Raw genomic sequence first — 24,893 nt, 5'->3', positions numbered from 1 at the left:
TTCCGCGTGTCCCGGCGGATCCGCTTCCTCCGCAGGGTCTTTTCGTCTGATTTTCTGTACCTGCGTCGAATTTTCGACAGTCCATTACGATTTTTGAATTCTCGTAAAAAAAATGAAAAGCACAAGGACGAGGACCACGAGGCTTGGCACTGAGAGTGAGCCAAGTTATTGCGAATAGGACAAACTCTTTAGCTGAGCTCTTGCACACATTGTGAGCGCTTTTCAAAAGTACGTTGCGCATGTGGAAAGTGCCCGAACAAAAGGCTGAAGCACGTAGCTGCAAGATTTTCTGCGCTGTTTTCGAATAGCCGTCAGCTTTATCATCAGATGCATTGCAAGCGCCAATGTCAGTTAATACAGGCGCACTTTATATCTCTACCGCTATCTGTGATATGATAGTGGAACCGCATTTTCATACATTTGTGGAAGTATAACGTCGCCGTATTGCAAGAAACACCTCGTTGTTTGCGTCAGCACGGCTGGACTGAGTTGCGTGACCCTCCGGTGGGCCACGACGCAGTGAACGTGTTAAGTTGAGGACAATGCAGAGGGCTGTGGAAGGCAAAATGATAGGTGTAACGTTAAGTGATAGGAAGCACGTAGAGTGAGTCAGAGAAATAACTTGAGTTAATGACATTCTAGTGGAAATCAAGAAGAAAAAATGGGCATGGGCAGGGAATGTAGGGCCTAGAGAGGAGAACCGATGGTGACTCAGGGTAACAAATTTGATTCCAAGGGAAGGAAAGCGTAGCAGGGGGTGACAGAAAGTTAGATAGGCGTATAAGGTTAAGAAGCTCGCAGGGGTAAAGCCTACGCAGATAGTACAGGACCGGACTAATTGGAGGAGTATGGAAAAGGCCTTTGCCCTGCAGTGTGTATAGTCCGGATGATGATGATGATGCACGAGCAGGTTGAAATGCTCTAAGGTTCGCCACTACGGTGCAGATTGCCACTATGTAAAAGTTCAGCTCATCCATACTATGACAGTGCCACTTTTATTATGAACAGTAATCAAGAAGACATGCTCATTACTGCATCCAGAGCCCGGAATAGTAAACTAAACATGGCCCATGACACGATATGGCAGCATCACCCCCTGATGCAGTTTTAAGAGCATAGTTGACATTAGCTATACTTTTCTAAAGCCAAGTCTGATGCTGTCAGCATAAGTAAATATCTTTCCGGTTCACCCACAAAGGAGTTCGCTCAATTGTCTGCGTTTCATTGCGACATTTGTTCTAAATGATCAGGTATTCCCGTGGTAATGCCTAATAAGTCCTATCAGTTTTTTATGCTTGTTTGCCAGCAGATAGCTGGCAAGCACATGATGTTCAATTCTGACAGGCAAGTGTCCGTTTATCCCGCCGCAGCCGCTAAGTATTGGTATTATTGCGCTAAATATGCGTACCTAAGTGTGGCGTTGTTGACAAATTGGGCGCTGTCTGCGCACTAACGAGGTCAGGAAGCGCTAAAAAGGCAAGCACTCGAAGCGTGTTGAAAAAATGTGTAATTTTGTTATGAAGCTGTTTTATCATTTTCCAAGCGTCTTTTTCTGTGCCGTATTCAGATATGGGGCGCAACAAACACAAACACAAGAGAAGATACACTACAGACGATGCAGCACCAACTAGCCCCTCAAGCCGTTATTTTGAGATTTTTTTCTGTGCCGCTTTCTCATATCTTAGCCATCATGCCATGTGAACCTGATATGAAATTCTACCAATGGTGCGCCTAAAATAAGTTATTTGCCCTTTGCTCTTCTAAGTTGGATGTCGCAACATTTCTTGGTCACCAAGCGAAAATTATGCTTGTTGAAAGCTAGGAGGCACTTGAAAAAAAGTGGCGTGGTTTTCAACTTGCACCTACAGTTGAAATCCATCTTAATACGCGTTAGACACGATATTTACTTCTAGTCGTCAGGCATATGACGCCACGTTATTTTTGAGCTCGCGATGTCAGTGCACGTTAAAGAACCCAAGGTGGTCTAAATTTCCGGAGTCCTCCACTACGGCGTCTCTCATAGCTTGAGTTGCTTTGGGACGTTAAACCCCACAAACCAAACCAAACCATCAAAATAGCACATAGACGGGAATACTCATTGCGTCTTAAGGCTTTCGCGCCATTGAGCCCAAGGTTCTGGCTGAGGTCTTGCACACCCATCCCTCGTCTCACCATTGCCCAACATTGTACTCCTATTGCTCCATCCATCACGAACAATTTCCCCTACTTCCACAATGCCTTCAATCAAGCAGCCTCCACGGCAGTGGTACGAAAGGTTGACGGGTAAATAGAATTCAAAGACGCAGTATGAAAGCCAGAAGCCTTCCAGAGGCAGCCCCCGCCTTCCTACTGCACAACTTAGCTAGATGTGTGCATACTCACCGATCATCCTATCCACATACTTCCGCCCTTCTGATTTATACACATGATTTCTGCTGCGTGAGTGAAACATCGGCACAAGAGCACTCGTTAGAGTAAAATAAATATCAAACTAATAATTCTTCGAGTTTAAATCGCACTGCTTTCGCCACACTGTCGCAGCATATATCGTTTACTGAATCACAATTTTATTACTCTTTTTTCACTACTGCATTTAGTGTTTCATAAAATCTCAGTACATTCAGTGATGAAATGCTCTACCAAGTGGCTGTAAACTACAATGAATAAAAAAATACGCAAAACGTTTCTGAATACTATCCCGATTGCAACTAACTGTCCAATGTCATATTTCCACCGATGGCAACACTCCCCGCATTCCGTGCCCATCCTATATTAACACTCAGCAGTGCTCTCCGTAGGGAAATAAGCGGATGTGTCTATACTCCCTTTACACACTTTATTTACAAACAGTCGCGAAACTAGGCGAAGGAAAGCAGCGTCAATTGATTACTCAAAGGTCAGTCCAGCCACAGCAGAGAGGATGTGCCCCGAAGGTGAAGGTTGGATAAGAATGAGCCTTTTCTTTACTTTCAAGAGTATTTTGCAGTTCTGTGATAAAACATTTCTTTATGGTTGAGAAAGCACGACAGATTAGTTTAATCGAAACGTTAGAGACGCTTTGCTTATTTTTTTCTGGCCACCCCAAGGGTAAAAAGTTATGCTTTCAGAGGATATGTGTGCATTTTTCTCAAAACAGCATTTTTAAAAATTTCAAACACTTTTTCTTACAACTGTAAGTTTCGCAGAACAATAACAAAACTTCTTGGCAATCTCTTATCGCTTTCTACAAATCAACGACTAGCATAAACAGCCGAAGGCAAGTCAATTTGTAGTTTTTACTAAAGAAAAGGCTTTGGCGATAATTTTATTTGAATAAGAGGAAACATAATAAACCCATTGATTTGTTGATTAATGCCCATAGTCCGCTCGTGGTTGTGTGACCTAAGCTTAAGCAAAAAACGGGACTAAGTGTTCTGCATGTAGGTTTCAGGACAAGGACACAGGTGCAAAAAATAATACAAAACCCGTTATGCAGATTTTATTAAGAATATAACTCTCATGTGAGGGGAATCTATTCAGAAGATTGCTACAAAATTCATAGACATGGCTCTGTTTCCATTCTGTTGCCAACTTACAAAAGTAATTTTCAACTTATATTAGGCAGTTCAAAATTGTGTCCCCCGAGCCGATAGCATTCCATTCTTCCAGTTGTGTGGCGTAGTTGACCGTGTGCGTCTGTGAGCGCACTTCACTTAGGACAGGAATCTGGAGTGGATCATTGCGGGATAATCGCTGCTTGTTGGAGACTGCCTCTGGTAATTGAATAATTCCGGTAGCTACGACTAGTGGTCCATTGGTAGTGGTGGTCAAAACATTTATAAATAACAATTAAATGGTTACATAGGTGTTTGGGTTAGAGACGTATCGGTCTCCTCCCCTCACAATACTAGGTGGAGCCCCTATTCCGGGGCCCCATTGGCAAGCAACGCCGCCCGCGTCCGTGGAACCAAGGCCTTTTGAGCCTTGAGGTCTTGACAGCCGAGCAGGGCCGCCTCCCAGTCCTCTCTAGTTGGATTGGGGTTGGGGGGGATGGATGGGTTTGACTGGCACGCCCAGACCATGTGGAAGGTGTCAGCCACCTCCACACAGTACTGACACGCACCATCAAAGGACGGGTTGAAATGTTTAAGCACCGCCGGGCACAGTACTGTATTGGTAAAAATTTTGATGAGGAGGCGCTCGTCAGCGCGATCCAGTCCCTTACAAGGGCCCGGGTAGCACCTGTGCTCCTCCTTGTAGTAATCGTTGATGTGTTTGAATGTAAGGGCCAGATTGTCTGATTGGGAGTAGGCTTCCAAGGACAAGGAGATAGCTCGGGGAGAGAGTGCGCGGGCGGCCTGATCGGCCTGTTCGTTTCCCCTGAGTCACTGGTGACCGGGTGCCCAAATGAGATTATGCGGAGTTGGGTCTATGTATCGGCAGCTAGATTGCAGTATACGCCGGGCAAGCGGGGGAGCCCATCCCAGCCTATAATTCCGACAGGCCCCTCGCGAGTCGGTGGTGATGTGTTTCGAATTTGGAATACTGAGAGCCAGAGCGATAGCAATCTCCTCCGCGTGAGTTGTGCTGTAGGCTTTGAAAGTTAGCCCGTTAACCATGTTTGTGTTGTGTACGACTGCAGCCGTATACCACCCCCCATGGTAAGGGCCGGCAACATCCACATAATACACGTGTTGCTGGTTACCATAGTATCGCTCCAACGCTTCCGCGCGCGCCTGGCGACGACCGTTATGGTCTTCTTTGGACATGTTGCGGGGAAGAGGTCGGACCCAGAGGGCGCGTCTCCAGAGTTCTGGCACTCTCACCCTTTCCTCAATGTGGTAATCGTGTTTGATGAGTAGCCGATCCAAGAGGCGGCGACCGGAGAGGACCGCCGACGCTGCTTAGGCCATCTGTTGGGCAGTTGAAATGATCTCTAGTGTTAGCACTCGCTCTCCCGGCTTCAGCCTCCATGTTACTGGCTCCAATGTGTGTACTAGCGCCGCTGCTCCATGCTCATTAACGCACTACTGAGAATCCTCACGTTGGCGGAACGAAATACGATTGGAGGTGCTATGCACTGGTTGAAAAGCGGTGCATTGCGAGCGGTAGTCACGCGTGACGACCCGGTGCTTATGCTCAATGCTCGCATTTACTAGCAGCCATTTCAACCTCATCTCTCGAGGGAATGAAACGTACTCACTCTCCTGTTTAGGGTGGCCATTCGGCGGCGGCAATACTGGGCCTCCAGAGGCGTTGTGGACATTGGCTTCCTGCAGTGTCTCCGCAGCACGACTCGCATGTACTACACGGTGAGTGGCTCGGGGAGCGTGTGCGATGTGAGTGAAGTGGAAATAGGGGCGCGTATTCGTCCAGCTTTTGATCATTTGCAGCCTAAAGGCCCACCTCCAACGACACATCCTTAGCGTCGGTGCTATTGGCGTACGCAGGAACCAGTTTGCGCATGCGGTTGGTACATATGGGCAGCAAACTCCAGCGAAGTGTCAAGTCAGCACTCGTCTGTTGTGCGTCTCTTATGTGTTTCGTCTTTTCGCGCTGTTCCACCCACTATGCAAGTTCTGTCCTCTGCTAGATGTCGGCGTGAGCGTTCATGCCGCAGCATGGAAGCTGCTCATCAATGTAGATCTCGAATTGGCGCATGGCTATTCCTCGTTGTTGTCAAGTGGCTCTACGTCACCGCATGGAGCCACTTCTTTCCTTCCGGTCGCGACGTCTGCGGCGGCGGTGGAGCGCAGGTGTCTGCTTCTCGATGCGCGCTTCAGCGTACCATGAGGTGACTCAGATTCACGTGACAACAGTGAGGAACAGCCCGGGTGCAGAGTGTTCAGCACCAACACAGTCTCATTATAGTACACGGTAGTTCCACGGAGATGCGCACTGCTTTTGAAGCTCATCGTGGCACAGCGCTGACAGCTCCGACGCTGAGCGCTGACGGCCAATATGTGCCGTTGGAGTTAAGCCTTAATAGCTTTTCGTTTGTTGTCACCTTTGTAGCTCGCAACAGTAAATAGGGCCTCCCCGGATTCCTGCTACACTCAGACATATTAGGTGGACATATTTATTGATTTAAGGTCCTTTACCTGCTTTGTCGAAACGCTAATCGTGATAAACCACTTTCCAGTACGCCACGCAAGCAGTCTTCCAACTGCCATACTGGCGCCGTGGAAGCCGCAGGAACATTTATAGAGGCGCGTGATGACGTGACCGCAGGGAGCGATTCAGAGGGTTAGCGAAGAAGGCAAAACGATTGTTGTACTTTCCCAGCAGCGGGTATTTTACTTTTCAGTAATTTAGGCGTTAAAAGGATAAAGCGCCCTCTTTCCACCGCGATTCTGCGGGGGTTACGGCATTCGATTGCTCTGACCAAGACTTCCGGATCAAACCCCGGCGGGGGAGGTCTCTTTTCGCGACGGCGGCGAAGGACATGGCCCCCGGGCGCTGTGCGATATTTAGTGCACGTGAAAGAATCCCATGTGGTCATTATACCGGAGCCCTTTCCCACGGCGTATCTGATAGCCTGATTCGCTTCGGGAAGTTAAACCCCGTAAGCCAGAACCGAGGAAACGCCTTGTATTATTCACTTCAGTCGTCAGTGAATCTCTCCCACTCCTGTGCAGACGACGTTGCCTTACGGACGACAATGAGTAATGTCGAAACCATTCAAGAAACCCTTAAAGCAGGCGCGGACACGGTGGTAGAGTGCACAGCCTCTGTATATCCCGCGTGCTCCTCTGCTACGTCTCAACTCTTGCTACTCTAGCTGACCCCGAACCGCAAAAGGAAAGAAAAACCCTCCATGCACGTCTTGGTCAATGCTCTACGAGCGCTTAAGGAGAAAAATGCACGCCCTGGGAACGCTTTTACAGAATAACGGACGCAACACCGACGCATCTGTAAACTAACATTCATTACACAGCAAACCATCCGACTGATTAGAAGAATAGCCAACAAGCAGTGAGAAATGTGTGAACACTACCTGGGCGGCTGGTGAAGGCTTTCGTGATTTGTCAGATTGTTTATTCCCTTCTCTACACGCTGATTACATAGGAGAAGGAGATAGTAGGTTGACTAATAAGGCAGGCATACAAGTTAGTCTTCAGTCTTCCACAGCGATCTTCCACCACCCGTCCCTTCCGCATAGCAGTAAAAAAAGTACGCTACACGATCTAACTGAAGCTCACTGCATGGCTCAGATAGACCCTCTTCTCTACAAGTACACGAAGAGATATTCTCGTCTCGCTAAATATTCAGCCAACAGGTCCACACCAGGGACAGACACATAGTTCACCCCTTCCCAAATACGTACGCTCAGTTCACATCAAGGCTAGCCGCAAAGCTCATGCTAAGACTTTACATAATCGTATGCAAAAGAACAAGACCCGATCTACGTGGACGCGGCGGGATACAGCCGACGGTCTGCCTACGTCATCTGTGCAGCATCATACGACCTCAAACGCAAAGTCTCGCACTCGATCAAGACAGCCGAAAAAGCAGCCATAGCGCTTGTCATTTGCTCCTTTGCGACTCCACTCATTCTGAGCGGCTCTAAAACTGCTATCATGAATTTTGCATGGGGACAAATTCATTCTGCTACTTGAAACGTTCTGAATTCTTGCTCCACAGAACCCAGACCAACTCAAATAGCTTGGGTATCAGCCCACGCAGGTAACCCCAGCCACGAAGCGGCCCATTATCTCGCTCACTCGAGTGTACTTAAACCGAGCAGAGCACACTGTAGACCAAGGTAGCATTAGGTACTGGCTGGTCACCTTACATGACATTACGCTCCACTGCAGGGAGTAAAGACTCGTCTATCTTCTACCATAAGTCTCCCTCTCAAAAGAACAACAAACTACCTGGAAACAGCCCGATAATTGCGCATATCTTTCACCGGCTTTGTTAGCCTTTATCCAACCAGCCAATTAAAAACCCGAATGATCTCTTTGTGAGGCTCCGAGAGCCAACTTAGACCAAAAGCTCTGCCGGGGATTCTAACCACATAACGTCTGGAACCTCGCAGACATAGAGTGTTGTCTCCAGCTCCGAACCGGCCTTATTAAGGCGGCTAGTAGAGTGGGCTGGAAAGGTCGCCGCACGCCATGGACTGTTGGCCACCACCCGAGATCAAGAGCCAGTCGAACCTTAGTATGTAACACCCTTTTTAAGGCTCATCAATAAACGTTTAACCTACCTATGTATTACAAGTGTAGGGTGTGCATATTACCCGAGGTGAAATAATTTACTTTATGACTGCCGTGACACAGGGTGCGTTTAATATATAAATTAGCGCCATCGAGCGACAGTGAGGGAAAGAGTGCAAACTAAAATATTGCAGCCAAATGGGGTTGGCCTGGATGCTGCAGGCGCTCAAAAAACGTGGAGGTGCGGCCAAAGTAAAATTCGTCTGCCGCTTGGCGGGTCCAAATGACAAACTTAAAAAAGAATTAGGCTGGTGCCTTAGCTTTGCTATGCCTGGGTATACGCAGCGAAAAGTTGCTGCTGCTGACTAGGGGCTGCGGCGGCGGCCATAGCACGTCTTTCAGCTTCTTCACAACGTCTTTTCGCTTGCCGCTCTTCACGTTGTTCTGGCGTTTCGGTTGCACGTTTTCTCTTGGCTCGATCTTTCTTGCGCTGCTCAGCGGCCAACTGCCAGGCGAGGCGACTACTTCGGAATCAGAAGTTACTTTCTCCAGTCTTCTGCGCCGTTCGGTAGCAGCTATGCTGTCCTTGGCTTCCATTTCGAGAGCTTCAGTCTGTTGTTGTTGCGACAGAAGGAAGAAGGAAAAGAAAATGCATGGCTCTGCTCACGACCTACTGCCTGCTACTGTCTCTGTAACTGAGCCACCTCTGCTGCCTTGTGCGGACAGAAGAGAAAATAAAGAAAGAAAAAGAAGGAGGAGAGATAGACGCGCATCGCAACAGCCCGCGCGTCCGTCTGTTCTCCGTCCAGTGGATTATATACACCACGGCCGGTCTCGAGGGAGAGCGCGTTTCTCTCTTTTCTTACGGCCTCTCCAATGGGGTCTGTTTCCACCGCCCGCCGCGCCTCGGTGGGGTCGCCACCGCCCCACTGCTGCTCCTCCGCACAGCCGTTCACGCACAAGGGAAACGCGCGCTCTCTCGACTTCGCTCCGCCCGCATCGGTTGCAACCGGCAAGTCCTGGCATTTCGCCCCTTATGGCTTATAGGAAGAAGACGTAATCAGCGTCTGATTTATAGTGTATGAACAATAAAATAGTCAATAATGTGCGCGAGAGCGCGCGCGCCTTCGTCAGTGCTGTCGCGCACGGTCGAATTAAGTTTCGGGTGCACTTGCATCAACACTTTTTGCCCCTAAATTTTTCACAAAACTATATGTACTATTTTATGCAGTGCCTTTGAAAGCTGTAAGCAGGTACAGCGCGACCTGACGCTAGTGCATGACAAACTGTTCGGTGGATATTCTGTCAACCGCTGCCGTTTTCGTTTAGAGCAAAAGAGGCACTGACGAAAATTCATAGCACGTCTCAGATTCAGAGTAAGGAACAAAAATTTACGCATACAGTTAAAATTTCAGTTGTCTAGTGAAGTGGGCTGTTCTAGCTTCGTTTAAAACAAATCAGTAGGTTGAAAGACAGCAGATGTATACGTAGTCGCGACTGACGCACACGTAGACAGTCGTAGTCAGCTTAATACAGTGATAAAAAAACAACATTTAATAAGGAAATGGGCATAAACAGATATGCATAATTGAAAAGAGCAACAAACAATATAAAAAAAAAATGTCCTCCAAAGTTTACACATTGCACTCATTCATCAAAACGGTACATGCGGCTAGAAAATTAATGTCTCAAAATCTTTCTGGACGGTTTGTGCACATAAGGAGCTGGCCTTTCGTTCCTGTCTGTCACTTTCTTAGCATAATTGACAAGAAGGATTCTGAGAAATTTCTCACATATTAAAGAAGCGGGCCTTATAGCATGGCTATTGTCAATGCCTTCCGGGAAACTCAGCAAAGGTGAGTTCTCAAGTGCTGGCTGGATTAAGATTTGAAGGACTTAAGGACATTTGTGTACGGTAAGTGCACGACAGCTTTTTCAAAAAAAAAAAAAGACACAACCTTGTCCAAGAGGGCTACAAACTCTGGTAATTTGGATAATGCAGTCCGCTAGAATCTTCTCCTCACAGAATAGTGTACATGGGGCTGCTTCTTTCGCTGGTTTCAAGAAGGATAGCACAAGCGTCACACCCGAAGTCACTGATTAGCTTCACATTGTATCCAGCGACGTAAGCTAAACCAGCCTAGGAGCGCAATACAGCGCGACATACAACTCCTATAGTCACCTCTAAATAAATAGCACAAAGAAAAGCTTTTATATCCATTATTGAGGAGTGTCCCTTGAGTAACAGTGGCGAATGTGTAATAAGCAAAGCATTTTACCAAAATAATGGGGCAGCGATTGCTCTCTAAGGCAGGCAATACTGCACAGATAGTTGGAACTATTAGTTCAAAACATATACTAGAAAAAGAAAGAAAATATTGCTAGGAATTAGTGCTTGATACAGATTTCCTGTTTTTTCATGAAATAATCATGATATCATGTAAACATTTCATTAAACCAACGTTTATTTGCAAAATTAAAATAATGTTTATAATACAACATAAAACATTTGCTGGTCTATAATTTATAGCAAAATTGATAACAAAACTTAAAAGCGTTTACTCTGACGTTATACTAATACTTTGTCATGTAAGCATTGCTCAACTTACATTACATTTTTATAAAATTATTTTCATTTTCGGTGTTACCTCGATGGTTTCTCATCTAGCGCTGAAAGATGGTTTTGCCATTGTTGCTGTTATGTTTGCCTTGAAGAAGCTTTGATGTGATCATGCTCATTCATTTTTTTTTAATTCATCTTCTTGTACAGGCTTGGGAAAAAATTCAGATTAAAATGAACAAAAGTAGATACCATGCCGCAATACATGTCATATGCTTGTCGAACGTTTGCTGAGCGACAGTGTCTTTTTAATATAAAGACTTCATTCACGTGTGTAGCACGTTGACAGGATGCCGCTGCAGCATCTACTTTCTGTAATCTTTCATTTAGGGGCTGCACTCACCACGAAACCCGCGGGCGACAGCGCGAAACCAGGCAAAAGCCACTCGCCGCCACTGAAGCAGATGCGGAGCGAACAGTGAGCAGGTCGCGCCCCTTGCGGCGGCGGAGAGCGTGACTCAAGGAGAAAAATTCCCATTGTTCACGCGGCGATTGAGAAGGCCGTAAGAAAGAGCGCGCGCTCTCTCCCTCGAGACCGGCCGTGTATACACGCGGCGCACCCCCTCGAGCATGCGCAGTAGTGCACGACGCAGCTGTCGTAAACACGGCTCCAGCTGAAGGTCATGCGTCGGAGAGGAGCACGCGCCCCGGCGGCGGCGGCGGCGGCGGCGACCAGCTGTGGCGAGGAGGCGACGCATCTGCGCATTGCGTGACGTCGTTTGGGTTTCGCGCATGCGCATAACTCACCTCCAGGACACGTGGCACTCGGCTCTGCCCCGCGTAGTGCAGCATTTCGCTGCAAAAAAGCCATCACAGCTCATGGCTTCTATATTTGCAGTCAATGGTTGAAGGGATATATTGAAAAATAGCAGCTTGGCTTTGAACATACAAATGCGCTAATTAGCAAAACATGCACTATTTCAAACTCAGAATATTTCTTGTCTGCGGTTCAACAAAGTTATCATCGACTCCGAATTGTGAACGGGAGCACAGTTATCGTCGAAGAAAGCCGGCTTTCGGAGAGTGTTTACTTTCCCATCACTGAGAAACAGTCTTGATACTTGCGGCCTACATCGAAACGCTGTTGCTTTAAGAATGGCCAAAATGACCTAAAATAGGACACTTCTTTCTGTAAGCACTATGACGTCCACGAGGCACAGAGTAATTCCTTGCTGCAATTCTTTGCGGTCATGAATGGTGTTTTGGAAGCCATTGTGCACGTAAATAGAGCTCCACAAGTCTTCATTAGTTTTGGGGAAGCTTCGGTTTAAAGTATTATGCTGATGCTGAATAATCTTATATTTTACAGCCTGTTCATTTTATTTGGGATGAAATCTACCGGAAACACGGACCTGTTGCCGGGTAAGACTTTTAGCATTCTCATTTTGTGCAAACCTATGATGTGTAGCAGGAAGTTGAGGTAATGAGTTTCGAACGAAAATTTCAGTCCCCTTGGAGAGAGCAGGTGAACCTAAAGCTGAGTGGCACGTGTAGGATGTAGTTAATCCTTTACTATATCTTGATATAATCAGTCTTAAATGTGCTGCACCGGCAGTACCTGCGAACTATTGCAGATTTCGTGTAAGCATAAAACTGCTGCAGCTGCTTATTTGCTGGTCGTTTTGTCAAATATATTTATGAATATCTCCGTATAATCTCATTTTTTTTTTCAAATGATTCTTTCTTTGGGACCCTTGTATAAAGAGCTAGGGCGAACAGACTCGGAGGTTGCGTAGAAGCACTGCACAACGGTACAATCTGCTACAGCTGCTCAGGTATTCTGGTTGTGTCAGATACTGAGGTCGAGCATCTCAGCAACATAGTTATTTGTATAATTATTTGGCACACTGCTAGGTTCTGCGTACGTGCTCGTTCAACTAGCTTTTGCCTCCAATCTACCGCTGGAGGCGCGTGGTGCAGCTACCGAATCTGTCCTCCGGCAGCCCATTTCGCAGGGGACGCCACGGACGGGACACCACCCTATATCCCCCCGCTTTCGCCTTTCGCCGTTATTTCCTTGTTTCAGCAGTAATCAAGCTCTGGGTTATTGCAGCGGCAACTGCCCTACGGTTGCGCATTCCTCGGAGAGGGCGAAACTGACTGACGTGCGCAGCGTCGCCACGAGAAGGCGTTTTTCGTGACCGCTGCACTGCTTCATAATACGTACTGTCCTAGTAATTGGCGTTGCATTTGAAGGTTTACCATCACATTTCTTGTTTCAAGCCATGTTTAAATAAAATGAAGTTTCTTTGACGTAACGACATACTTACAAGAAATAACGCACAGGATTTTTGCCTACATGTAGCGGGCATCGTTATTTCAATCCGCACGTTTTAACACAACTGCTATAGACCAGATGTTTATGCTGTTAATGGACGCACAGGCCTCTGCCTGCTGGCGCGCCGCCGCGCGCCCGCTTCTTTGGGGCCGCGGCGGTACGACAGACCGCTTTGCTAGCATTCAGGTGCTGCAAGACGTTGCCAAATATATTTTCACTGCATGGTTGGATTGCAGCAAGTTTATTTGATTTGTCGGGGATTTAAAATCGACGCTTTAGTCACGAGATTTAATTTCACATTTGCAATAAGTATGTTGAAGTTCAGCACGCAGTCTTGGTAATACTTTGATGCAACAGATATTTGATTTGGGCTAGATGGTAGTAATGTATTGAAAAAAAAAAGCGTACACATAGTGAACTTCTAAGCTCTTATTTCCAGTTCCGAACTGCCTGGTAGGCTGCACACGCATATCACGTAAACGAGGGAGCAGAAACCCAACGTTTCGGAGCCGGCTCGGTAGCTTCTTCAGGGGTGCATAACGCGGGGGTTGATGGACCCCTGTAGAAGGGGCCGAGCCGCGGCTCCGAAACGCCCGGTTTCTGTACAATAAAAGAGTGATGATTAGAGAATTTTAAAGTTTCACTAGCTTTTCAAATAAAAGTTTCACTTTCAAGTTTCGAGTTAGCGTTCACGAGAGAGCGATGCGCTTCAAATCTCTGTATACTCTCTGCCACAGGAAAATTAAACTTAGTAGTGATGCACAGCGGGCATTTACGTTAATAGGTATCATAGTACGTTAACTACAGATTTGAAGAACACCTGCAAGAAAAAATTCCGAGAACCCTGCGGAATCTCTACTGCAAAAATGCGAAAGCACGTTTGCTCTCATTATCATTATCAACTAAATGCACCGTCATTATCAGTGCAAATATCATCATTGCCATTATGACTAATTGTAGCTGCATTGTCATTGCTACTATCATTCTTAAGGTAGACAAGAATTATGACGTGCGTTTCATAATCCCCTGCATATGGTTAAACCGCTCGGCTGGATATTAAAGACATGGAGATTCGATTTTGGTTGAGACAGGATTTATTTATTTTTGTACTATCTTTCTCACTGTTGACAAGAGAATTATGATATGCGTTTCGGTTGATCATGTCATTTGATTGACAGGTATAACGTAATAGGACGGCAGACGCCATGAGTGTGAACAATTAAGGATTTCGCTTTAAAACACGCATTCTGTGCGGAGCAGCCATGCGACCTGAAGTGCCTAAACATCTAGCGCCGACAGATGGCCCTGGGGCCAAGAGTAGGAGCGTACCAGCTGTGCGTGCGAAGATAGAAATGTCTCGCATATATATTGACATACCTGAAAGTAAAACAAAATTATTTAAGTACTATTTAGAAGAAGTGTTGGGCGCTTACAATCAGGTATGTATTGCCACAAAGCTTTCTTCTATTTATTCATTCGCGGTCAGTGCCACCTGGACCCTGATTTATCACTTTCTAGGTAGAGTAAGATACGCTAAGGCTAATCTCGCATAATTTCAGCCACGCGCAACTGCTTCTGCGGTATTAAACATCGCTCCAATTGCCTTTGGCGTGTGTATCTCGATGTTTCCTCGCCAGCTTAACATTGAGCGTGAAAGAGAGCAGCAGACATTCTGCCCTGCAATGACCGCCGAGCAAGTTTGCTGCTATCGCCGCCGCCGAGTCACTTGATTCATGTTATGACTGAACAAGGGTAGGGGGCAGCCTCATTTGGCAATTTGAGCCACGTTTCGACACGGGGACTTGTCTTCGTGTGGGCAAGTTATCTTCGACAAATCATTGGCTCGATGAGCTCAAGCTCCCCTAAGTCCTTATTCAGTTCTTTCATAATATGTAGCCACCTTGGTCCTCTAGTTCCACCTTTGATCCATTAAGAGAGCAAGTCATATCAATATAGAGTTCATCTCAATGGCAAGCCGCCTTGTTCTTTTGTTTCTTATTGCATTGTGTTAACCATGTGAAAATATTTCGTCATTTTCTTTCTTTTCACTTGAGTGTTGTTTTTTTCTTGTCTCCTTCGCCATCATTTTTGTGGCACAGATCTTTACATGTGTTCTACCACAATAGCTAAACGCCATGTTCTCATTCAGATCATCGTATTTACTTTGTACGGTTATTTACTTTGCACTATTTTTCTGATTTCGCAGAGAGATAAGTCACATAAGGGGGCGGTGCTGACATTTCTGGTGCAAGGCCGGTATGCAAAAAAGGCTGCAATGCACCATATATACCTTAGTCCTGCGCACGCTGGACTTGAATATATAAGTGCGTGCCTTTGGTGTCTTAACATAGTAAGCGATTTAGCCTCACCGTATTCCGCTGCAGTCTAGTACGTATCCAGGAGCCAAGACATACAAATGATTAGAGTACCTTTTAAGAAAGCTTCCAGGCAGGTTCGTGTTTATTGTGTCTCGCAGCTAGAACGTAATCAATAAGTTATAGATTTAGCATATGACGTGCGCAGCACATTCACCATGGCTACTCCGACGCTGATGGTCGCCGATCCTGTTCTGCTGAAGGATATCATGGTCAAAAACTTCGCCTCATTTCCAAACACTCAAGTAAGCATACTTACTTTTTTTTTGTTCGAACCACGCTGGCTGCTCCCGTGAAATATTGCGTTGCGATCAATTCCGAAGCGTGCGCAAATTGGCACAAGTAAAAAATACCCCGCCTTTAGCGAAAATTCGGTAGGGCGCCTCTGACTGGTGTCGCACTGACCTAGAGATGTGTGCATTTTAACACCTAAAATAAACGGATATATATAAAATGAAGAAATATCAAATATATAGTGGGGCGTGCACTAGTCATATTGGCTGAAGGAGCGAAGTTGAAAGCAGTGCTGCTATGTAACGAAAGAAACATAGGAGTTGCAGTGTTAGATCCGATAAAACATCCCTTAATTGCTAAATTGCTGGATTTCAAGCTTTTTGGAAGGTGCGCGCTTTGTTAAGAGCAGGCGAAATGTGCCGCGTCAGACGGAGTTGTCGTGTTCTCCACCTTATGGGAGAACACGCTTGTCTGTAAAGAGTACACAATCGCAGACAAGCTAGGTGCATTAAGTCGGCCTGATGTCATAGAATTATCGTCGGATAACTGTATAGATGTTATTGGCAAGTATCTGAAGCACTGAGTGATAAACGAACTATTTCAACTGTTCAAAGCTGTTGGCATTCTTTGACTGAGCGGCGAGGAAGGCGGACGACAAATGCTTTCTCTGGGATTCTCTTTCGAGTTTTTATTTGTCCGCCTGCGATGTGCTGCGGCGACTGTTCCGTCGACAACGAATGTTTGAGAAGAATAGTAGTAAAAACTGCGGGTGGCTGAATGAAAGGCACTATTTCTTTTTAGCTCCTAGCTGGCACACCATGTTTGTGGTAAACAACTTTCGTCAATTTTACTAGTAAACGACCGAGGTTATTAACATCTCGTCGTGTAATCAAGATCACAAACAAAATGAGTCCATGACTTAAAGGGTAGCTTTGACAGATATTAGCGTTTCATCGCACTTTATGAGGAATATGCTTATTCGCGCGTAGGAGGCGAAGCAGCGTTTGGCATCAACTCCAGATGACAGGCACTAGTCGTTCATGTTTGAAGACGGGTAATCTTTGCGGTCGTCCTTCCCTATCTTGTGCTTCATCTTTTCGTACGCGGTGATTGACAACCTATTACAAGCTTTTTCTTTTTATGCATGGGGTGGGCCACTTGGTGGTTAACTGTAGCGGAATAGAGATAATATCTGAGGGAATTCAGATTCTTGCAGTTGACACCATGAAAATGGTAAAACGAGGACGTTATATTCAGGTTTCTCAATGACATGCTTGCAATATTTTAAAATTTAAACAATCTATGTTGTCCTGGACGTGAAATCTTCGAATTTCTTCTCGTATGAAGTTAGGGCTAGGTCGCATGCTGAAAACTTTGAGGAACGTTTGATGTTTTTCTTGCATTCTTTTATATTTGAGCGCTTGAACCATTCGTCCCTGTACAAAAGCATTTTTTGATTGTATGAAAACCATTGTCTCTTGTTGGATCCGTTATCAAATCATTTGTTTTTATACCTTCAGTACTTCCAACCCACCTCTCCCTTAATTTCATGTAATGCACTTTAAATAGGGCCTTTGAGAATGAAATGCATGAAGAAAATAAAAAAACCGTAGCAAAGGAGTTCCCCCTCCCACTGCTACGCGGTTCCACGCTTTCACGTCATGTCGCAAACGTCATTTTTTTGCGCAGTTCATCAGACAGGTTGGCGACGCGGTTCTGGACAACATGCTGGTTTCCCTGATGAACAACGAATGGCGTGTCACACGCAGCGTCGTTTCGCCAGTGTTCAGCACATCGAAGATGAAGCAGGTGGGCCATCTCTCCGTTTCGAAGCGACCGAGCGTTAATTCCCGTTACTGCTGCAGGCGAAAATCACTAGCTATAAATACTTTCCTGTTGGGCTAACAGCCACTGTCTTAAGATATCACCTAATACGAAACTTGATCTAAGTGCCCAAATTATGACGTCAGATGGAAAAGTTAATTTTTTTACGGTTAGTTTATGAAGAATTGTAGAGCGAAGGTAACAACCACGTACTAACACTTGAGTGAAGGTTTTGCAGAAGACGCTATTTTCAACACGCCAACTTTTCCGAATTAAAAAATCCTTCTTTCCGCAGTAAACTTTAGCGGAAAATTTCCGCAGTTCCGCCTCTGCTCTACACCTGCCGTGTTAACCTCGCTTTAGAATTTATCCTCAAGACTCCTGCATTGTAGTCGTGGGTGTTCATTATATTTTTTTAGTCGATATTTATTGCCTCAGGGCATCAGTAGGATATGAGATGGATGAATGAATGATTAAATGAATGGGAAAAGGTTGTCTGATTTTATGAAGTCCAGAAGTGAGCAATGATGAGGTCCCTGCGTCCAAGTGACGTATGAGGCAGGATTGGTTGCTGAAAGGCCAGCTATGCTCAGGTGCCGAATTCGTGTTGGTTTCAGTGCTGGGCAGTCCCACAGCAAGTGGTGGATGTCGGCCTCGACATCTTAGTTTTTCCAGATTGGGCATCCTGGGCGAGGATATAAGTGGTTGAAGTGTGACCACTTCATTAGATTTAATAATGTAAAAAATGACTCAATTAGCGTTAAAAAAACTGATTCTGTTTCAAAACAAGCACAGCAATCCGCCGCCTGCCCTCAAATTATACGCAATAATGGGCTGCCAACATCAGGAGTGCGTCTACGCTTCACCCTAAACGAAAGCAGTTAAAAAAGCCATCCAAATGTATAGTCACTACCATTTCGCTCACCCCGACATATAGATCGGTTAGTGAAGCTGAAGGTTGGTTTGAAAACTAGGTCCTGACAGACTACATATGTAGATGCCTTCGACTGTAATCCGTCAACTGGAACTGTACATGTACGCCATATTGGATGCATTATTCAATCAGGATGTGGAGAACCGAACAAATTATTAACTTTTAGCATTCCTCCGGGGTCGCACAGCAGAACTTCAGTCTGACCCCTTCAAATCCTCCGTTCGACAACTCAAAATCCTCCACCTTTCCCTTCAGCAGTGGGGGAAACACACAAGGATTAGTCTTAATTCTTTTCTAATTGCCATCATTCTCAACCCGGCTAAATCTGTCACAGATTCCAAACCTCTCCCACTCTATCTATGCAGATGATATCACCCTTTAGACCACAACAGGAAACATTGGTAGTATGAAAGAAACTCTTCAGGAGAAGGCGGACCTGGTGCAGCCTCCTTGTATGTTCCCCCAGCACCCTTCCACGAAGTCAGAGATACGGCATGGCGCGTTACTTTTTCCAGATACTAACTATATTTTGTACTTGTATTTTGTACGCGGCGGTTATGCAACAGCCGCTGACTTGGCTTATCAGTTAAGGTGCTCGGCTAGTGAACGTTGTTGTTGTGGCTGCGACTGTTGGAAGAACGAAAAGAAAATGCATGGGCCTGCTACTGGCTCTGTAGCTTAACCACTTCCGATTCCTCATGCGGACGGAAAGGAAAATAGAAAAAAAAACAAAATTGGCTGAGGCTTAGCTAAGGTTAAGTTTGAATATCTCGAAGTGAAAAGATTGGGTGATGCTTATGGTTTAGCCTATGGATATGGTTACGGTTTAGCTTACGGTTATGCTTTATGATTTTGGCTATGGATATGCTTACGATTTAACTTGGATATGCTTATGGTTTAGCTTAGGGTTATGCTTTAGGCGTTTAAGAGTCGATTGTGCTGCGTCGTTTAGCGAGACGTTCTTCTCGTTGTTCGGGTGTTTCGAACGCTCGTTGAGGTGTTTCGTTTCTTTAGGGCGCTTTCGATTCGATCGGTCTTGTCAGCGCAGACTCAGTTCTTCCTTTTCCTTCGCAGATGGTGCCTACAGTAAACGAGTGTGCCAAGGACACACTGCGGAACTTCGCGGACGCTGCCAGGGAAGGAAAGCCTTACGACGTCAAGCTGTGCGTACACGCTTTTGCAAAGGTCGTCGGCGTCAGTGGCTTGTCGTGGGTGCCGACACCATATATGGCTTCGCTCAAAAACATTTGCTGCATGTGCCGAGTCAGGATGCCATGAGCCTCTTTTGTCCAATCGAAGCCTCTCTTGTGCTGGTCACTTGTCTTTCACTTCTTATCTCCTTGTTCTCGCTCATCGTTGTTAAGCGGTTGCAATTGCACCATCACAGCCTCTAAAACGAGAAACGGGCCATAATGTCCAAGCTGCAAAGTGGTAGTGAAATGATATCTTTGTGACGTGAACGTGTTTTAGGGCGATGGCTTTAGAATTGTAGCTAAGTATTCCTCTAGCGTAAATTCTGGGATTGAAAAACGGTGTGCACTCGACATTATGAGCTCTTAAGTAATCAGCACGTACCCGGATCATATATTGTGCGAAATTGTGGAGGCCACCGAGACTGATAGGCTGCAAGATACCTGTGGTAGTCCATCCTCTACCACCCTGGTTAATGCAGAGTTGAGGTTTTTCAAGGCAAGGTTCTCCAAGGTAATTTTTTCTTTCTTGTATCAAACTTAGTATATTAGTACTGTCACCAAATGGATATCAGCTGGAAGTTCAGTGCATGTGTGTGTATTTATTTTTCAGTGTGTTGTTTTGCTTATTGCGCTGGTATACACACCTAACCCACACTATTACTCTGCTGATTAGCCTTGTTTAGGTCCTAGTGCAATTTTGTTTAGGCCCTACTGTTTAGGCCCCAGCGAAGAAACGTGGCAGAACCGTGTCCAAATAATATTCAGCGGTTATTTCGCAACTTCAGATTTTCTGCAGTTCTGTATTATCTGTTATAGTCTGTAGTTATGTAGTAATTTTTTTGTATAACGAAGCAAAAGTTTGGAGTAACTACAGAAATTGATTTTCTCACAACATGCTCGCTGCCAGAAACCGTTCAAACATGCGGCAACAGAACATTTTCAGCCACATTTTTGGGCTGAGGCCTACTGATTAGCCCTATCAATTAGAATCACTATAGGAACGAAGCATATGGTCTATACGGCATTGCTGTAGCATTATCGCTTAAGTACGCTTAATATATGTTCAAAATTTTAAACCCGCTGAGTTCCCACCACTGCGTAGAGTTCGCACAATCTGCATTGTGGTTTTTGCTGTATTCACGGATGACACCTAATGCTGCATCCATCTGCACAGGATATTTGGAGCGTTCGGGCTAGACGTCGTAGCCCAGACGACATTCAGCTTCACTCTGGACTCCCACCGCGACGTCCACAACCCATTTTCCGTGCAAGCCAAACGCTTCTTCGCAACCGAATACAACTGGAGGGCCTTCTTTTGCTGTAGGTGTCTTTCTACGCGTCCCGAGGCAGGAGTTGAGTTGTCAAAGATGATGGCGCTGAGAATATGCTGTGGTTCAGGCGGCTGCAACTCCGAGGTTATATTAAAGAGCTTTCGACTCCTTTCTATTGGTGCCAACTATAATCGGCAGCGCTATACCATGAACTGGTCCAACTAGCTACGCTTCTTCAATACTATACCTGTGACGTCGGGATCGTAGCAGGGAAGTAGTGTTGCTAGTACGCTCCGCTGTCAGAACCAATTACAGAGAAACATAAAATAATATTTTCAATATGTGATGTCATCGTATAGAACATGTCTTTTGCATTTTAACTTAACGAGAAGTACACAGCCGGTCACCGACAGACACTAACATGAGTTAGTTAGCCAGGCAATGAGTGAAGATTAAGCGAAAATACAAATAACAGAGGCTCTTCAAGCGATGGTACTTGCTTTGTGGCGAATGCATCGAGAACTCAGCATTGTTTTTAAACTTCGTTTAATGGAGAGACTGCATGACAGGACGTGCGTGAAGAAACGGTAATGTAGTCCAGGATAAAAATCTGTAGAGCAGCTGTGATGTTTTCCTATTTTTTTTCAGGGATGTGTGCACACGGAAGGTTGTAGATTTACGCTGACAACTTCGTGGTAGATGAGGTTTTGACTTAGCACGTCATACACTGCGTAACACACTGTTCCTGCAGTTAGCTGCCTGTTGAAAAGCGCTTTCATTCGATAATGAATGCAAGTAGGTCAGGGACTTATAATGACTGAACGTGTACAGTAAGATCAAAACATTTATTGATATTTCAGAGGTCATGTGGCGTCATCGTAGCGTATAATATGAAAACATGGCCATTGTTTGGGGCACTCATGTCCCGTTGTTCGTCATCGTGGACAGTCTAACGTCACGGAACCAAGACAGTACGATAACGAATATTCCAGAAGAATGACGTGTTTCGCGTAACACATACAAATTTATAAGACAGCGAGTGTCAGTGCCGGCAAGCACAAAGCTCTCATTAAAACATCAGAAAAGAAATCATCGTGGCATTTAGAAAACACAGTGCATTTATTGTGATAAATGCCAACGGCAACGAAAATTTACCTCCCCGACGTTTATTTTATCAGTGTACTTATTTATCTGGTGCCTTTTTCCAGTCCAGTTTCCCCGACTGAGCACGATGCTCGGTCTCAGAATCTTCTGCCCTGAAGCCGTTGAGTACTTCAGTGGTGTTATGGCTGACCTTCTGCGGCGGAGAGCTGCGAGCAAGGACGATAACGTGAGTGCTAGGACGGCCCTGCCTTGCTATAAAGGACTTCTGCATTACTGATTGATTAATCTCATCCGCTGCCTGGGAAGCGGTAAAGACAGGAAAACAAAATTTATGTATAGATTGCCCACTCTTTACGCTGTTCAGGAGTGAAAATAAACGGAAGCACGAAGCAACGCTTAGGATCGCTAGAATAGAATATTTACATTATTTTCTCTGCTCTAAAATGTTATTTATTGCGGAAAATATTGCAAATGAATTACAGCATTTCTTCCTCGATTTGGTACATGCCGCCGAAATGTCGCGGCTCTTGACTCATTTTGTTCAGCTGTACTGCTGTGGCCCGTAAGAGTGAACGGTGAATGTCTCACGTCATCATATCGAGTGAAAAGTAAAGATAGAGCTCTACTAATAGTACTAGTACTTGTATATTTCAATACTCTCTACTTATAATACCTTAGCCAGTTTCTGAAACTCGCGCAAGAGTCACTGCAGTTTTGCTAAAGCCGTAGAGGGATTGTCATTGACCTTTGTAGAAAATTGCACATTTTATTTATTTTTTGTAAGCTGCAATGGGGGGGGGGGGGGGTGGGGGGTGTAAAGCTTATGCTACGAATTGAAGCTTTAAACATTTTTGCAAAGCTATTTTATTGATATTGACTGCTATGTCAAGGCGCTAATATTAGGCGCCTCAAGACAAAAAAAAAAAAAAGAACTAGGTTTTGTTAGTCATGCAATTCGCTAATTGGGCGAACTAGTGATGACGTCACATCAAGTGACGTTGCCTAGTTTGCATGGTGACTGGCTGGTAGCAGGTGGGCTGGGCACGTGACATGGCTGAACGTGGTGGCTGGTTCTGCAGTAATTACCAGCTTCTGGTTGCGTATCAAACGGGAAGGGTGCCAGAATCAGTCCAGCTATTGCAGGGCCTGCTGAGGTGGGAAATCCCCGCAAGCTGACATGTCGATTGAGGAAGTACGTCGCTAAATAGATGGATCATTTGCGGCTGCACTTGGCTAAGTTTATGCTAGGAACAGCAATGATCAAGTGGAAGCAGCAGGCCGAGCGGAACTCAGCAATTATTTATTGCTAATGCATTCCTAACATGTAGCGTAATTAGGAGCCCTTTGTTATTTTGCGTTGTATCTTTTTTATTATTGCATTCTCCACTGAAAACATACTTTGATATGCGGAATTTATAACATGAGCTCTCTATATACTGCTGCATTTAGCTATCGGCAGTACGTTGAATAGAGAATTGAAAGCGCTGACCTGATCGGAATGGTACTTGCAGCAATAACAACAGCAGCGCTTTGTATAACGGTGGGTGATGATGCCTCGTTTGCAATTTCTCTAGAAGGGCTTTGCGACACACTTCGTCTCGGCGCTGCATGAGTCGCTAGAGCGTGCAATGTGCGGAGTACAAACTCTGGCACATCATGGTTTTTCTTTTGTGCGCAGGACAAGCCCGACTTTGTGCGGCTCTTGATGAACGCCGAGTGCAGGGAGGAAGAAGCACCGACCGCAACGAAAGATAACTCCAGGCGCGGTAAGTAGTTACTTCGTCAGTGTTCTATATGTGGCCGTAAGAATCTTACAAACTCTCGTTGGTAGTTCGGTTACTGTAGTGGGCAAAACTAACACTATAGTCGCTGAGGGTTATGGTAAGCTGCAAACTTGTAGTGTGGATGAATTTAAACCAACTGCATTCTTAACGACACGCGCACGCCATTTTGTTTTCTTAGCGTATTTAGAGGATTGGCAGTACTAGTTTAGTTTCGTGGTTTCAGGTTCGTTCTGCCTACATGTCTCATTCCTCAGCAAAAACTTCAGAAGCTTTTGCCGATGCGCGTGCTTAAAACTGCTGGATCTGGCACAGCCGCTTACGAATCATGTCTGACAATCATATGGTTTCTGCTCAAGGCTTTTTGCCGTCAGGTCCCATGACATGCGGACAAGATTCAATGGCCCCTGTCGCTTACAACCTTTTATCGGTCCTGAGAAGTTATCACAACATCTTCTACTGCAGCAGCGAGGAATCTAGATTGCAGCGCGAGTCAGTTTGACGCGATTTGTTCGAATCAAATGATGCTGCTCTCTGACTGACCTCAGCTATGTTTGAAAAAGAAATAATACTACGTAAGACGACGTACATGAATAATCAGTGCTAGATGATTTCTGAAATGATTACTATAAATATTAAGGCGAAATCCTTTATTGGCTCATGCTGTCGCGGACAAAGTGTGTCCTGCTTTCGCGACGTTCTGATTGGCCGAGGCAGGATGCGTTCCTGCCATCTGCAATGCCACACTTGAACGCGCGCCAATGAACGCCACGCGACAGGAGCGATAGTGCACCGTCCAAAGTCACACTTGCCGGAGAAAGTGTGAGTTTGGCGGGTGCACTTCGATGGAGGCGAAACGAAGAGGCGTCCGTGTGCTGTGCGATGTCAGCGCAAGTTAAAGACCCCAGGTGGCCGAAATTACTCTGTAGCACTCCACTATGGCTCCTCTTTCTCTCTATCCATTTTCATCTCCCACCTTCCTCCCTTCCCGTAAGCTTCCAGTCTAGTTAAGTTATGTGGGAGGGCAAAAGTGCGCGGGGGAATGAAGGCGCGTGTACTGCTCCTTAGAGAGGATGCTAAGGAAGTGGAGGGGGCACAACGGAGTGGGCATCAAAAGGTGCCATGTGGGGGGGGGGTG

At 45.6% G+C, this 24,893-nt stretch overlaps 1 protein-coding gene across 1 annotated transcript in view; it reads left to right on the top strand.

Moving 5' to 3' along the window:
* The window catches only part of LOC146195996 (cytochrome P450 3A16-like), a 60,998-nt gene that overhangs the window by 4,653 nt on the left and 31,452 nt on the right, over positions 1-24,893 (top strand). The window contains exons 2-9 of the mRNA XM_084596315.1: positions 5,195-5,291; positions 12,071-12,123; positions 15,563-15,659; positions 17,338-17,457; positions 19,481-19,569; positions 20,774-20,919; positions 22,079-22,200; positions 23,653-23,740. Of these exons, the coding sequence (XP_084452441.1) occupies positions 5,195-5,291; positions 12,071-12,123; positions 15,563-15,659; positions 17,338-17,457; positions 19,481-19,569; positions 20,774-20,919; positions 22,079-22,200; positions 23,653-23,740 (812 nt within the window). The remainder of the gene's footprint in view (positions 1-5,194; positions 5,292-12,070; positions 12,124-15,562; positions 15,660-17,337; positions 17,458-19,480; positions 19,570-20,773; positions 20,920-22,078; positions 22,201-23,652; positions 23,741-24,893) is intronic.

This window comes from Amblyomma maculatum, chromosome 3, assembly GCF_055883805.1.
Source record: "Amblyomma maculatum isolate TAMU_Amacu chromosome 3, ASM5588380v1, whole genome shotgun sequence".
In the NCBI taxonomy this organism is placed as follows: domain Eukaryota; kingdom Metazoa; phylum Arthropoda; class Arachnida; order Ixodida; family Ixodidae; genus Amblyomma; species Amblyomma maculatum.
This window is presented reverse-complemented; position numbering and strand designations above follow the sequence as displayed.